This window comes from Aspergillus pseudoviridinutans (assembly GCF_018340605.1).
Source record: "Aspergillus pseudoviridinutans IFM 55266 DNA, scaffold_6, whole genome shotgun sequence".
Classification (NCBI taxonomy): Eukaryota; Fungi; Ascomycota; class Eurotiomycetes; order Eurotiales; family Aspergillaceae; genus Aspergillus; species Aspergillus pseudoviridinutans.
Window position 1 is genome coordinate 56,812 of NW_025091286.1, and position 16,051 is coordinate 72,862.

The 16,051-nt window shown below is 51.8% G+C and overlaps 5 protein-coding genes and 1 non-coding gene across 6 annotated transcripts; 3 read left to right on the forward strand and 3 right to left on the reverse strand.

Moving 5' to 3' along the window:
• Positions 1-899: 899 nt before the first annotated feature.
• On the reverse strand, positions 900-2,127 carry Asppvi_008464 (uncharacterized protein; the record flags this gene model as incomplete). The annotated part of the gene is made up of 2 exons (XM_043304333.1): positions 900-1,004; positions 1,060-2,127. 2 exons carry the CDS (start codon positions 2,125-2,127, stop codon positions 900-902), a joined length of 1,173 nt encoding a protein of 390 aa, XP_043160268.1.
• A 1,893-nt stretch (positions 2,128-4,020) lies between these two features.
• Asppvi_008465 (uncharacterized protein) lies at positions 4,021-6,078 on the forward strand (the record flags this gene model as incomplete). The annotated part of the gene is made up of 1 exon (XM_043304334.1): positions 4,021-6,078. The coding sequence occupies one exon, from the start codon at positions 4,021-4,023 to the stop codon at positions 6,076-6,078; it is 2,058 nt and encodes a 685-aa protein (XP_043160269.1).
• Positions 6,079-7,236: 1,158 nt separating this feature from the next.
• Asppvi_008466 (uncharacterized protein) lies at positions 7,237-7,537 on the forward strand (the record flags this gene model as incomplete). The annotated part of the gene is made up of 2 exons (XM_043304335.1): positions 7,237-7,303; positions 7,359-7,537. 2 exons carry the CDS (start codon positions 7,237-7,239, stop codon positions 7,535-7,537), a joined length of 246 nt encoding a protein of 81 aa, XP_043160270.1.
• A 2,505-nt stretch (positions 7,538-10,042) lies between these two features.
• Positions 10,043-12,970, reverse strand: Asppvi_008467 (lipase/esterase family protein; the record flags this gene model as incomplete). The annotated part of the gene is made up of 4 exons (XM_043304336.1): positions 10,043-12,086; positions 12,132-12,273; positions 12,437-12,848; positions 12,902-12,970. The coding sequence occupies 4 exons, from the start codon at positions 12,968-12,970 to the stop codon at positions 10,043-10,045; spliced, it is 2,667 nt and encodes an 888-aa protein (XP_043160271.1).
• Positions 12,971-13,667: 697 nt separating this feature from the next.
• Asppvi_r0024 lies at positions 13,668-13,787 on the forward strand. The gene has a single exon (XR_006253312.1). It is a non-coding gene; the product is annotated as a 5S ribosomal RNA (ribosomal RNA).
• Positions 13,788-14,463: 676 nt separating this feature from the next.
• On the reverse strand, positions 14,464-15,781 carry Asppvi_008468 (uncharacterized protein; the record flags this gene model as incomplete). The annotated part of the gene is made up of 5 exons (XM_043304337.1): positions 14,464-14,749; positions 14,813-15,014; positions 15,129-15,420; positions 15,475-15,591; positions 15,650-15,781. 5 exons carry the CDS (start codon positions 15,779-15,781, stop codon positions 14,464-14,466), a joined length of 1,029 nt encoding a protein of 342 aa, XP_043160272.1.
• Positions 15,782-16,051: the final 270 nt, after the last annotated feature.

Here is a 16,051-nt window from a genome sequence, read left to right on the forward strand (position 1 = left end):
CCATGGAGGAAAGAAAGTGGAGAATCAAAGGCAATATCCGATACGAATTTCAGGGTCTGACGGTCCCTGAAAGAGACAGACTATGTTTCAGATACAGGGCACTTCACCATATTCGGCCACACCCTTGAATCTTGGCCATTTTCTAAACCCAATTTTCATGTCTTCGGCAATAAATCCATCGACCAGAGCCGAGATTCGCCCTATGGTAATTGTGATGCCTGCAAAGAGTACCCAACCAAGCCTGTGGTGTTAGCTGGGATGACCCCGTCCGAGATGTGGCCGAAGTACCCTCCGAGTCCAAATTAGCCATTGCATGCTGAAGTCCGCGAGAAGCCAAGCACAGAGACTCCTTCTATCTCGGCTAAATCCTGCGACACGTTAACCGCCGTGGCGGTTAGATGGACATATGAAGGAACAGTGCCAGTCCCAGGCTGGCGTTGAAAAGGCAAGGACAAAGTAATGCCTGATACCCATCTTACCTGGCAATGTAGGCACAGCAGCGATGTTTTGTATTTGATATTTCGCCATAGAGGCAGAGATGGCCACCTTATAAGACCTTCACGTCGCTTGGCAGGCTTCTCCGTCTAGCTCAGGAGAGAAATACGAATACAGGATTTCAAGCTTGGTCCTGAGTCTGAAACACAAAAGTACGAATGCGGCCGAAGAACAAGGGATTTTGTGTTGTAATTTTTAGGGTGCACTGTGCAACTGGCGAGCCACCTGTCTAGGCACGGAGTGTTCAATCTCATGGGTGGTCCTTGTAAACTCCATTGCCGTATGAGAGTTAATGCCGCATTGTAGTCTTACAATACATTATGAAGCTCCCCAGAAGGTTGGAGACAGACCATCCATGTCTTTTATTACAACCCAAGACCCAAGGCATTCCCTCAAGCTGTGCCTTATACTCCCGTAGGAGCAACTCGATCCTTTGCGTAGATCAGATGCTCGTGGGGATGGTACGAGGTGCGAAGACCACGGCCGACGCTCATATGAACATGGCATTGCTGTTGATATTAGCCTCGAGGCAAACCATACCGACATAAGAAGGAATCAACTTACTCCTACCTCCCATGGCCTCCATCCGACACCCAGGCAGTTGCTGTTGGGAGCACAGTCCTTCTCAAGGCACTCGAGAAGCGACGAGCGGTGGTAGACCTGCACTTCCCGTCCCAAGACAGTCCGCACAAAGCATTTCTTCTTGAACACAACTCCAGCAAGGGTGAAGGTCTCCTCTTGGCAGACGCCACCACACATATTCTGCCAGCTGTTATCCCGGCACTTGGGGTCCTGGGCTTCGGTCGTGTCGGTAGGCTTCGGCGGCTGCTGCTTGTCCTGGCAGGTCTTGAGCTGCTGCTGCAGTCCCGCCTTGTCGCTCTCGCACTGTTTTGCTGCACCGGTGCCTTGCTGGCGGAGCTGTTCCTTCTCCGCTTCACAGTCCGACTTGCACTTTTGCAGCGCGTCGTCGCGTTCCTGGCGCAGTTGAGACTTGTCTTTCTCGCATTGCTCGTGCTCTTTCTGCGCGGCTCCCTCGGCCTGTTTACGCAGCTCGTCTTTCTCCTTCTCACACTGCGTCTTGGACTCTACAACAGCGGCATCCTTCTGCTTCTGGCACTCACGCAAAGCCTGTTCTCCCTCCTGTCGGAGTCTATCCTTCTCCGTCGCGCACTGGGCCTCGCCTTCTTTCTTGCCCGCATCAACCAGATCCTGACAGTCCTTGGTACGATCCGGTTTCTCCGGCTCCTCGGGCGTCTTCTCGAGAATGAGGAACCCGGGGTTGGGGGTATACCGGGTGTATCCTTTGCTCGACAGCAGGAAGCATTGAGATATGCCGCTCCCCCAGGAGCTGCCCTGGCAGCTCGAGTCGCTGGCACATAGCTGGGCGCATTCCCTCGCGCTGGAGACTCCCCGGTGGGTTGTGCCATAGTCATTGCCATTCTTGAGGAATGTTTTGCAGGTATATTCGAAAACGACGCCGCCTACAGTGCCTTTGCCGTTGTCCTGGTTGGCACAACATGCTTCATAGCCGGCTTTACCTTTGGCGTCGGGCGAGAAACATGCGGAGGCCTCCGAGGCCCAAGCAACCTCTAGAGCACAGAGGAGGGAAAGGATGGAGAGTTTTAATAGCATGTTTGCTTACTGATCTGAAAGAAAACATGAATTCCCAGAAGAAAGAGCTAAGATTTGCCTGATCGGACAGGGCTCCAGGAGATTTATAACCACCTGGTAGTTTGTAGCACCTTGAGTTCAAGTCTGTCCGAGCGAGGACGCAAATACGGATGCAGTCAATGAAGGCAACACTTAACACATAGGATCAATGGCCTGGTCGTCAGTGGACGATCTGCAGCGCTGTGAGACGCCAAGGTATCTACGAGAGGTTCAGGTCGGGAATCCGTCTGTCTGTGACCTGTCTCATTCCCGCAGTGGCGCTGCATTAGTGAGCTGAAACCCAGGTGGTATCGAGTGCATCACAGTTAGTAGACAGTTAGCTGCAGCTCAAGACGGGGTCCAAGCTGTTCCAATTGAGCAGCATGAATATCACCAAAGTCTCCAGCTTAGATTTGGTTGAATGCGGGGAAGATTGCAAAATACATACTTCGCTTTTGGTCTTTCCCGGGACCTCTTGATTCAGTAATCCGTATCCTTACTCCCCATGGGGAATCACTCGGCTCATTTTTATCCTCGTACAGTTATCTCATATTCTAGGCTTACGTGGGTATCATCTTACCATTGTTGAGAGTCAATTTGGGATGTCTGGCACTGCTGGGGAACGCCTATAGACGAGATACTGTGGACGTGGCTGGCTGGGGTGACTGGTCTCATGTAGATCCCTTTGGATATTGACTGAATAGAGTCGTCATCTAGCATCCACGTAACCTGGCAGTTCACCCGAATTAAGTTTCTCTCTGCATGGCGCAGGTTACACTGCTGGAGGCGAGCTAACCATGCATTTACCAGTTCAGAGCATACCGCTGATCATTGCCGAAACCACAAGCAAATGGAGACCTCCCTCATTCCCGTGTTGCGCTGATCGGCTATTTGCGCTTTTTATCCAGCGATATTAAGCTAGGTGAGGGGTATCTGCAGCCTCGAGCCAGCTGAGGAACATAGCCGGAGTCCACGAACAACTGTTCATGAGGTATTGGAACAAGATCGACCTTGGAGGTTCCAGCTACTCTATTTAGGATCTGCTATTGGACAGCCATCTGAGACATGGTGAACCGTCGGTCAATGCTGCAGAGATCTGCAACTATAGAGTTTCCAGCTAACCATGGCAGATCGCGGGAATCGTCGGCCTGGCCCGGGGTAGCATATTACGAGACTAAATGATATTAATATTTCAGTATCGCTCTAACTTACTATGCTTTTCTGTCAATTGAACGAACTGATCCTCCTTCTCAGCTGGCAATGACAGGTGTGAATATCTTTGTCATAAACGCAGAGAAAAAGCAAACATAAAGTCGATCTATCCACGCTATGAGACAACCCTGCTAGTCCATGGCCAATGGCATTGCTGGAATTGATTAAGCTAAGGTCCATCTTGCTAGACGATGCAGGCCTGCAGATGGGCGTCCCAGGATTCAGCTGAGCTGCACTAAACTAGTAGTTGTCTCTCCAAGTTCTCTCGACCCACATTCCCCTCCTCTGGTAAGTGTGACAGTGCATGCAGAAATCCAGTCGTCTATCGTACTCTAACTCCATCCAGCCGTGGCGATATCCCTCATTGGGAGACCTACATCAGTGGCGCCAGCGCGTGCAAACCTGGGCTCTGTGGCTATCGAAGACACCGGAACTGCCGCGATGATCTTAGGTACTCCGCACTGAGGAGCACAGTTAATGGATGATCCATCTGAGGAGCTGAACACTGAGTTGTAAACCCAAGCCTGATCTCCAGAAACGCAGTCGACATCTCTATCCCTGTGAGCTGCTATAAAGAGCGTCAACTCACGGCTTCATCAGTTTCTCGCTCATCATCCCTCCCATCCTTCTATCTTTATCTTCTTTCTGCAGTGAACACCCGTCATGGTCAAAACAAAGTCCCTCTGGGCACTCGTCCTGGCACTCTCTGTCCAGACACAAGCCAATCAGTCCCCCCTCAGGAAGTCCAAGTACACTCTCGACGATATTCGTCCATTGACCGATCCCTCTTCCGGCCTGGTCAAGTGTTGCCCCGAGGGAACAGAATTCGATGGCAAGGCTTGCGTCCTTGGTGTACCCACTTGTCCCGAAGGCTTCATCCGCAAGGAAGACAAGTGTGTGTCCACGGTGAAGCCCATCTGTCCCCACGGCAGCGAATACGACGGCAAAGTCTGCATCTCTACGTCGGAGCCAGCCTGTCCACCCCCGACCGTATGGAAAGGCAAGTCCTGCGTGACTGGGCCTCCCGCCTGTCCCTCTGATCTCGAGTATAACGGCAAAGTGTGCCAGTCGAAGGAGAGTCCCAGATGTCCCGAAAACTACACCTTCAATGGCAAGACTTGTGTCAGCGTCAAAAAACCCCAGTGTCCCGAAGGATTGGCATTCCACGACGGACACTGCATCAGTGAACGTCCCCCCGTCTGTCCTGCAGGCATGGAGTACCGTGAGGCACTCAAGGTGTGTGTTTCCGTCTCCGGACCGTCCTGCGAGGAAGGCAGCCGTGTCAAGGACGGCATGTGCGTATCCGATATCAAGCCCTCCTGTCCCGAAGGCAGTACATTCCAACCTACCACGGGCAAATGCACCACGACCGCCAAACCCGCATGTCCGCCAACCTCCGAGCTGGACCCCGTCACCAATAAATGCGTGCTGTCCGAGTCAGCCACCTGCCCGCCCGGAAGCGATCTCTCTCTCGACGTGGCCTCCAACACCGCCCGCTGCTGTCCCGCGGGGATGATGTGGAATGGCAAGGTCACGCAGATGACATGGAATGGCGAGGTCTGCGTGATGGGAGTCGACGAGAACGGCAAATGTCCGCCAGGAATGACGCTCGTAGGCAAGTTCTGCCAGAAGCAGTCCATCAAGATCGCAACCTGTCCGCCCAAATCCAGACTCGACGGTAGCCGCTGCGTGTCGACCGAACCCCCCGAATGCCCACCCAGCTACATCCTCGACGGCTCCACCTGCACGCTCATCGAAAAACCCCAATGTCCACCTGGCCTGACCCTCTCCGGCGAAAACTGCATCTCCTCCGTCCACGTCAGCTGCCCGCCCGACACCAAATTCGAGGCCGGCCTCTGCGTCAGCCTCTCCCGGCCCCAATGCGAAGAAGGCTTCACCTTCGACGGCACCAACTGCATCTCCACCACACATAACCCCAAGTGCGACGACGACGACACCTTCAACGGCAAGGACTGCGCCTCCGGCCACTTCCCCACCTGCCCGCAGGACACCATTTACGACGGCACCCGCTGCGTCTCCACCGTCAAGCCGTCCTGCCCCGCCGGCTCGGTCCCCAACGGCGACGGCGACTGCGTCACCAGCTTCATCCCCTCCTGCGCCCCCGGCACCACCCTCGTCGCCGGCGGCTGCATCGTCGGCGCCCCCACCTGTATCAAGGGCACCGTCTTCGACGGCAAGCAGTGCGTCAGCCCCAAGGACCCGGAGTGCCCGCCCGACCACAAGTGGACCAACGGGCGCTGCATCAGCCTCGTCACCACGGAGTGCGAACAAGGCTACACCCTGCTCAACGGCGAATGCGTCTCCGACCGCAAGCCCGAGTGTCCGGCCAACACGCACTTCGACGGTCAGAATTGCGTTGGCTCTGTGCCTGAGTGCGAACCCGGACTGGAATTCGATGGCGAGGACTGCGCTCACCCCGAGGAGCCGAGCTGCCCGCCTGGAATGCGGTTCAACGGTAAGAAATGTGTCGCGGAGAAGGACCCAGTTTGCCAGCCTGGCACCGTCTACAGCAAGAAGGCCAAGGAGTGTCTTTCTATCGAGCGGCCTGCTTGTCCACCCGGCCAGGTCTTCAATGGCAAGCAGTGTGCTCTGGCATCGGGTGACTGCATGAACTTTGAGTACTGTCCTCCTACGGGAATTCCTGAGTGCTCGCCTGGTTCGGTGTTTGATAAGCATACGGGAATGTGTGCGGACTGGTAGACTGCCGGTTGAGATATATTGCAGATTAGTTCAGAGTCAGCTAAATAGCATCTTCAGGTCTGTTGTCAGCCCTTTATTAATCAAAATGAGCATGTTCTATGGCCAGATTCCTCCGTAGGCATGTAGTAAATGAGGATTATCACATCTCTTGCGTCCGTCGAGGGATGGTCATGTGATCCAGATCTACCCTAACTGTTGCAGCGACATGCTGAGGTTGTATATAGCTGCCAAACAGAGCGCTGCGCAAGGTATCTGATGGTCATTCGTGGAATATGGTACTCAGGCGTACAATAACATATAGATTCTACTTCACTGCAATTTAAGACTTTACATAAGTTCAACCAGCCGTGGAATACCGGCGTAGCGATATGGATGACGTGAACAGCCTCTAATCCGCCATAAGCCTCATTGCCTGGTCATCCATGTCTCTCCACTCTTATCGAGATATTTTGGCAATTGGGCATAGTGCAAGAATGATATATGTCAATCAATATTTATTGTGTCCCTAACCCGCATCTGTGAGTATGAGTATGGTAGACTGCATGACCTTGACTATAGTTACCCACAGCGTTTTGTGAAGCAGACGGATATCAGCTGGTATGAACAGCATTGTCTGCTTATTAAACTCATTCAAGCGAAGGATCATACAGTGGATTTATCTTATACTTCTTCCCACTGGTGCGTCATGCAGAATTGGTTCGACAAGCTTCCAGTTCTCGTCGTTGTCTGGTTCCCCGCCCTGTCGGCGTAGCTCCATGATGTTGGAAGCGGTAGAACATTGCGTTGTCCATCTACTTGGTTTCATTAGTCATGTCGTCGCAGTGGCAGCTATTGTGATTGGTAGAATGCTGTGGATTGAGATTGGGACTGGATCAGCATCTGTATCTTTCTTCACTCAAGTCAGCCTATACATACCGGAATAAAGGCCAGTGACGATGTGAAACACCTGCACTGACAGCTTCCGGTAAGGTAAGTAACAGCCTTTCCATTTTCTTCCGAAAAAACTCGGCAGATCTTTTCTTTTGGCTAGGCGACCGATGCTTCTTTTTCGGCTTCTCGTTCTTCTTTTTGGTATCGAACTTTATTTCAGCATCATTAGTCGACCAGAGCCAACCAGCAGCACCACTTCCGCCACAGCTACGGTAGCTGAATCAAGTCATGCAGCCCGAGTTCGCTTTGTCGATCTGGAAGACGAGTCCGTTGCAGAGTGGCATCCAGTTGACCGGTGAATGCAGAGGGATCACACACTTTTTATCAGTATCCTCACTCACTCTTCATAGTAGGCGAGTCGGCTTTACAGAATATCGAAGACGAAATGGAAAACTTGGGGTACCTCGGGATTCCGACAACGACGCGGCCTAATGAGTTCAGACAGCCTATTACCACAGATCATGACGCCGCTGAGACATGGATGCAGGCGAACTCCCGTCTGTTACGACCGTTGGTTATGGAGAGCTGAGTTCTTCCCTTGTGGGACGTTGGTTGCTTGCATGATGGACCCGGGTGCATATCCTCAGATGACACTTCACTGGACCCATGAACCTCACTGATGATTGACTTTGACAGACTGGCGGTGGGCATTTTGATGATTTCTTGAAGTTGAAGCCTCTAAGGCGTCCATGAAGTCAGGAGGATGTCTGACGATGCTTTCTCGCTCTAATTTCTCCCGCTGGCTTGTCAGTCTTTCAAATCGGGTAGGAACCGACTGCTTGCATTCAGCCAATGGTGCTCAGCTGCTAGTATTTCGAAAGTCCCTCCTATCTGACTTCGAAAGGGTGCGGCCAAATCGCAAAGCGGCTTCCCGTAAGCCGACAAATAGAGTTGTGGCAATGGCTTGTTTTCTGTCCTCGGCTTCTAACTGGACACCAGCCCACATGAATCGACATTGATCAATGTATAGATCGACATCTCCACCTGGTTTCCCCGAGAATATCGGTTGGTTTGACATGTTCATGGCTGTACGCGGCTGTACGCGGCTGCCTAGTCACTGTCGGTAAGGAGTTCTCTTGAGGTGTCGAAGATATCAGAACTTCCGGCGGAGACGGCGGCAAAGGGAGGGCCTCTGGTTCCTCCTGGCTGGGGATTGACGGCGACGTAGGTGAACGAGTGGTACCAGTGTTGGTATTGTAGTCAGACCCCAAAGTGGGGTAGCCGCTGGGCCAGGATTCATCGCGGCAGTGCTCACCCAACTACCCCCGTTAATTATACTCGTTCTTGCCAAGCCGTGAGTTACTTACCCCTCTTCCATAGCAGTAGAGCTCATGGTCAATTCTTGCCGAGATGATAGAGCACCCTGCAGACTTGCCGCTCCATCGTCGATTAGCACCCCAACCGGAGAACAAGGCACGACCTTGCCATTCAGCCGACACGACACACTCCCATCTCCAGAGCTGAGGACATCTCTGACCAAACTTGTAGGGTGCTAACAGTTTAGCACCGGTCCAAACAATGCGGACGGATCTTGAGATCTGGTCTGATCATTGTAACTATTGCAAAGTATCAGCTGGCTCAGTTGTTTTGACCTCTGGAGGCTGCCTAGCCAGTCGGCGAGTCTTTCGCGACGATGGCACGAAGCCTCCAAAAGAAGAACACCGGCCCCCAGGTCAAAGTAAAAGAAAAGGACTGGCTGGATACCCGGTGTCTTCAGTAGTTTGACCACTGGAGGGATCATCACCGCTACTGCTGTGCAACTTGCCTCGGAGCAGGTCAACGAACCCCCTTCAGACTGGCAAGATAGTAAAGCCTCCTGTCAAAGCAGCCTGCCCCCGCGCATCATGTCCCMGTCCAAATAATCACCCATCGGATCGACTGTGCCCACAACCTGAGTCGCGTTGATGGTATCTATCTTCTCTCCAGCTCTCTCTCGAGTGCTGGCCCTCCGTCGAGCTAGCCCAGTATCTTGTTTTGCACTTCCTGCACAGAATCTGAGGTTGGTCTTGTTCACAACATGCATGCGATTGGCTTCAAGGTGCCTGTGGCTCCTCCTAGTGAATCACTATAACCTATAAACTCCATAACTGAGTCTGGAAAGTGTAAGCCACTTTGACCTTAAAGTTAGGCCATAGCTCCAGGTTTCCAATGTAGTAGATCAGGTGTAGGGCATGATTGGTGTCTATCTGGTGCTGAGTTCGAGATCGGGTAGGGGTTCTTTGAGAGCATCCCGGTTGCCAGACGAGCCTCGAGCATGCGACAGCGTTTTCCATCCCATTCATGCATGATAGATTTCTATACAAGCACCTTGAATTCGCACTGTAGTAAGGGTCCAACATCGGGGCTGATTGGCATCCATAACCGTTCAGAACGTTACCCAGGCATCTCAAGTCTAGGGTCAATGTGATCAGTTAGTTACGATCAATTAGTCGAATCAAGGGGAGAGTTCATTGTTTACCCGAGTCCCGGTCCTGCCTGGGGACGCCACGCAATGGATATATGACCAGGTCAATCGAGGAAGTGTATTCGTCCAGTGTTCGGCGGAACTCTCTTGCCTGAGTAGACAAAAGTTCGGAGTGTATCTTCTCCAGAATTCGTCGTGATCAAGAAACAGAACGCTGCAGTAGTTTGCACTTCGTGTATCGAGAGAAAAACGCAGAGAGTAGCTTGGATTGATGCTATCTATGAGCAGGAGAGAAGAACGGAGAGAATGTGGGTGGGAGAGAAGCAGCGGAGAGAGGCAGAAGGGAGAAAAACGGCAGGAAATTAAATGCAGTGAATCTGTCTAGGACGAGCTGATACATAGTGAATGACTATAGTGAATAAGGATACTGATCTAAGGCTTAGAAGCAGGAATATCCAGATATTCACTACAGTGCCAACAGAAGAACTACTGCATATGAATGCAGCCTTTATCAGGATGCTCATGTTAAATATCTGTATTGGGAATCTCAGAGCTATATAACTATATCGGATCATCGGATAATAGGACAGTGATATACAAGACAATGTTATCAGGCCATATATTATAGCATCAAAGATGTTCATCTGCAGTTTTAAACTCTTCCCGATCAGGCATACTCGGTCGAGCGCGGAGAGAATGAGCATCAGCCTCCGAATTCGCATTGACCGAATGGAAAGATTCCAGATCCCCAGACGGTTGAGGGGCAGACAACGTCTCGACAGAACCATTGGTCGATTTCTTATCGTTGACCACGCCGACTACCCCAACGGAATTACGGACGGCCCGGGTACTCGCATTGTCGAGCGCGGTTGTCGCGGTCACAGCTAGTGACCTCGCATCATCAATCGTACTGGCATCTTCTCGGTCGGCGGTCATGACACTGCGAATCGTCCCGGAACCGGCCTGGGAGACAGGCCGAGGCTGTTCCGATCGAGCGGGAATGGTTCCAGCAGCATGTCGCAAAGTTGTCGTGCTGGCATTATCTGCGTTGAACTGCTTGCTTTCATAGTCGGGCAAGACGATCATAGGACTAGAATACTTTCCCCAATTCGACGATGCTGGACGTGAGATTTCAGATGGGTTCGTGTCGCGTTCAGCACCGTTAGATGGCTGGTCTTCTCGCAGACCCTCCGGTGCTTTCCCTCCATTGACTTGTGCATTCTTGTTAGGCTCCTCAGTCGCAGACGACTCGACATGATCTCGAGATCTCGGTCTATCCATGGACGCCCATGCTGGTCCAGCGTCAACGCTCGTCAGCCTCGGACGACCCTCTTCCATCTGTCTATGGTGTTCTCTTGCGATAGTCTTTCTGTCATGCTTGCTAGCCATCCGACTCCACATCGTCATCTGGTAGCTCTTCCGCTCCTTTCCGCCCTTTTGAGGCAACACACCCGGAGCCAGTCTCCTTGCCGCCAAGGAACTTGGAGGAGGAGTATCCCCCTCAAAGTCCTGGAATCCGTGGGCCAATTCTTTTATCCGCTGCTTCTGCACTCGCAACTTGTCCTTGGCAAATTTGATATCCCACTCCTCCTTTCCGGCTATCCATTTCCGGACCAGCTCCGGGTTCGCTACGCCGATTTTATCCCGCGGGAATTGCAGGACGGAATAGGAGGATGGGGGATCGAGCGGATATATGCGACCTCTTTTGTCGACTCTTTGGCGGATCATACGATCCTGAAATGCGGGCAGTGGATCACCAGCCCTGCCGACGGACGCAACGGGCAGCCTTGGGCTACCTTTCTTCTCGCCCTTGGCCGCTGCTTCGCGACTGTCTGTTTCACTGGAGGATGTGATAGGGGAGATATCATTGTCCTCAAGGATGGCAATCTCAGAAGTCTGAGAACATGCAAGAGCCCAAGCACCGAATTGAGCAATCGATCGGTACATGTACTTGGCCGGACGCGTAAAACTCAGGGTCGGAGCCACGTGGCAGAGATCGTCCCATACCTGCAACTGAACATGCGTGCCAGGATATCTGTGTAAGATTTCACGTTTCGGATCATATTCGTCAAGAGTCTTGTCACTGGGTGGATATGCTGTCGGATTTGCGGCCTTGTGAGCAGTGTAAAACTGCTCGTCCCTTAACCGCTCGCCTCCCCCGACGAGGATCTGCAGTGGAGGTAGACCGCCCAGCGACGGTTGGAGTACCGGAGAGACGAGTGGGTGAGACATGAGGTGATTCGGTGCGTACATTTGGATCTGGTCTTTCACTACGACTGTCTTGCCGTCAATAGGGATTTCGAGCTCCATGCTCTCGTCATCCTCTGAATGCTGACGAGCCCCCGGAGGAGGTTCTGTCCGAGCTGGCCCGCCCTTCTCGACTGTGTATCCCTTCACAGCTGTCTCGTGAGCCCGGGTGTCCTCTTTTGGCACGGCGTCTTCCACGGCGCTTTCGGGGGACTTTTGCTTTGCGTTCTTGAGCGCGCGAATTTCATCCGCGTTTGGAGGGGGCCAGGCTGCGGAGGGCTTATATCGGAAGCCATTCGGTGGGATGTAGTCACCTGGACAGTCCGATAGCACACTTGGGAAAGAATGTGTAAGATCAACCCAGGGCGAGATCAGGATCGCTCCGGCGGGCAAAGGTAGTCCTTGGTCGCGTATGGTGACCAACATCCTGCCACAATTAGTGCATCTCCAGAGCAACAGGTATGGTACTTACGAAAGCACCATGCCACCGCCTGCGGAGTCTCCCGCAAAGATGATCTCTGTCGGATCGTGTTCGTTGAGAAGGAAGAGATAAGCCGCCAGACAGTCCTGTAGGGCACAGGGAAAGGGAAACTGCGGTGCCAGACGATATTCCGCTATTCGTAGGTTTTAGCTTTCATTCTACCTTCTGTGACCTGGCGTAACTCACTACGCAATTAGCATATTGTCAATTAGAGGCGGGGCTGTCGTACCGTGCAAATACTCGTCCCTTGAGCTTTCTAGCATGACGCTGCAATTGATACCGATGGGTCTCCACACTGCCAAAAAAGTAGGCACCGCCGTGGAGATACAGCATGATGCGCTTCCCGCTCGCATGGTTGTTCGAGCGTTCCCTCTCCTGGTAGTCCGACTTCATCTCGATCCACTCTCCTCTGAGATCTTCCGACGGTCCACGCCATTGCCACCATTTCTCTCCCCCTACGCGCGCTATACCTTTGGGACCAAGCTGGTTGATAAGAGCGGTCGCAGCAGAGGAGAGGTACTGCTCTGGAATGACGACCTTGGTGGTCTTTACCCAATGAGGGGCGGGAACTCGTTGAGCTGTGAAGGCCTGGATATCCTCGAGGGTGTGCTTGGCAGCATAGTTGAGGAATTGACGAATGACCTGGATTGCCTCATCGTAGGAGATGTGGACAGTGGGTTTCGTGCGACGGGATTTCCGATGCAGATACTATCAAATCAGGCTGTCAGTGGACGGTGGAGAAGATGCTGGGCGATACCCACGTGAGAGACCAAGGTCGCGACGACGGTAGGCGTAAGGGAGGCACCCAATGCGACCGTATTCAATGTCATGACGTGACTGGCGGTAGCTGAGACGTTGCAATATTCAAGAGCCCTTGTGTTTGGGGGGTATAACAGGAACCGGAGCCAAGGTCGGCCGGTCCGCGGTTAAGCGTAAGGGGCGAAGATAACAAATGCGAAGGATGTCTGATGATATCAATTGCATCCCATGTTGGGTACTTAGACTACCCGGACTGTACTTCTTATACCTGGGACAATTATAAGCAGCAATGTCCACAAGAGATAAGAGACTGAGTCCAAGAGAGAGACGGAAGAAGAGAGGAGAGACAGAGCAAGGGGCAACAAGCACCTGATGATGTCATCCCGATTGGGCACAGACGATACGCTAGTCCTCTTTTGGTTTTAGTGTTGAGATCGTCGGAAACAAGAATTGAGCACAAGAGAACGGGGATTAGATAGGAGGAAATCATGCAGGTCGAGGAACCTGGTTCTGGAACTGATTTCAATACCATGACGTAGAACCCTGAGAACGCTGTTGGTCGCCCGTCGGAAAGACCTCTGCAGCCAAGGGAAACAGACTGACTATAGTCACTATACTGGCACTCAATGGACGCAGAAAGGTACAACTATCAGGACCACTACCGTGTGCCAAGAGGCAGCTTTACTTCAATCTAGATGATGATAAAAATCATGTGGAGATTTGCTATTAACTAGATTGGATATCAACCTCAACCCTGTCCATCCTAGCACATACGACCATAGGGTGTGGAAAACAGGGCTTCCCGTCCGCTCAGCCGTACTTAAGCCACACGCCGGCCGGTTAGTAGTTGGGTGGGTGACCACCAGCGAATCCCGGCTGTTGTATGTTTATGTTTCTTTTTATTTTTTTATTTTACTTACAGACCTGAACTACTTCAAGTTAAAATCTGAATTAATTTTGGTAAACAGGTTACTGTGGCATACAGCAGGTTGAAACAGCAGTTTGGTGCAGCGGGAATGGGTTTTGATCAGTGTGTAACATAACACGTGTAGAGTAAACAAATTACACCAATATAACTAATAGCTACTACTAATCTAGCTTGGCTTGGGGGCTTGATGTATCTATACCCGCATGGAAATCATTGGTGTCCCTAATCCTCTTTTCCCTCTGTGATTCTTGAAATGCTTCGGAAGTTGGGAGAATCATGTGGATTCACAGAAGAATACCAACAGGATCTGATTAATAAAGAGAATGTTGTTAGCTGCAAGAAAAGATCGCCAGCCACTGACGAGAGGTACAATCATGCTGTTGACAGATGGAAAACGTAAGAAGAATCAGTGCCAGTTGCACAACCCTCCCTCCGCTACATGCGGGGCTTGAAAAGCCTAAAGTACTTAGAATCAACATATATCGCTTCCTTATCTGAATTGCTCCTGAATAATTTGGCGAGACGCAGTCAAATGACAGAGTATATCTGCACAGCTCCATGCTAAAGCTTTAATACATGAATTGACTTGTTCGGCAATTGGAGATAGCCTGATACACGTGTTTACAATTATATATTTTAGAAGTGCAACCCAGGAAGAACTCTAAAGCGCGGGTCCACACCAGATGCCATTTTCCTGAGCATTCTTCGTTTCACACCACCTCCAAGGTCACCGCCAGGCGTCAGAAGGTTTAGATGGTACTCTGCACCCCTGCCGACCGCTTCAAGGGCCAAGAATCCGGGTGCGTATCGTTCAACGTCCTCTTTCCATTGATCGCGATCGCCTAAGGCCATCTCACCGACGAGTTCCTTCGCCGCTTGGGCATTGCACAGGATGTCGAGAATAGGTAAATCCATATTGAGCCTAGACACATAGATCGTTTCTTAGTATACTTCTACAGGAAAAGCCAGAAATAGGTAAACTCACGGTTCGTTCTGAGGCGGGAATGCCCCCTCAGCGCCCTTCGCATCCGCTAGTCCTTTTCCAAGCGTACCATATTGCAGGTAAGGCTTGTGCATATTGAAAGGTCGAATAAGAATAGAGTCCTCGACGTCACCATTGGCCGTAAATGCAGTCAGGGAAAGTCGGCCTGTTCGTAGCCCCTCCTCATCAACAAGCGCAAATGGGCCTGTGTGCCCAAGATACAGAATTGTCCCGGTACGGGTGAGGTATATTGAGCCGAAAAGGGCACTTTCGAGATACAGACAGGCAGGAAAATCTTCAACGGAAAGGTTACCATTACCCCCCGTGGTGGCTGGGTTTGGTACAGCTTCTGAGGGCATGGAGTGAGTTTGTAGACAGTGAGTGATCTCCATACCGTACCCATAGAGCAGAATGACGAATTTCATCCATCGAGCTCGATTGATAGGATTCGTGGGATCCACTGGTACGAGTGAAATGACGCCTCTCAGGTCGCAGGGCTGTTGGGTGTCGTTTATGTGCTCTAGGGCCTCGGCCGGGTATCGCAACCCTCCCTGGACCTCACCATCGCTCTCTGTTCCGGGAAGGCCAATGGGTGCGCGATCACGGAAACTCTACATTGCCAGGTAAGCAGAAGTTAACTTATCATTAGCAGATGGTCTGCATACATCCCGGAACTCCTGTGTTGCGGAGGCCCATTGCTCGACGAGCTTCCGCCGTTGGCGCAATTCATAATCCCCATCGTCTTCCGCGATAGCGGCCTCGGATCGACGAACCCAATTCTCCTAGTGCTGTCTCAGTACCTTGTTTTCCCTCAGACAGTGTGTAGAAAGACAATAATGCTTGGACAAAGAGCAGCCACCCCTTGACCTCCTCCTTCATCTGGTCAAGGGACAGGTCATCCTCGGGGTGCGGTTTGATGCTGTGGGGTATGCCACCCGGCCAGTGCCGGACTGGTCGCGCCATTTCGGTCATGCCGTTTTTATGCTTATAGAATTGCCTGTGCCTGTGTCTTGGAGGGATAATATGAACAGTGTGAATCAATGAACACCCAAAGAAAAGGCGGCAAGATCACTTCGCGCAGAATCTGATTTTATTTGCAGCAGCTATGTCGGCTTGAGGAGTGGGTTGTTTCAGGGGAAGATTGAAGCCAAGCTACGGCGCCCAAGCTTGTTAGCTTGCTAAGTCTTCTCTTATTTAGCTTGTTCGGTGCAATAAAAATGGATGTGATCGGTCCCTATGCTT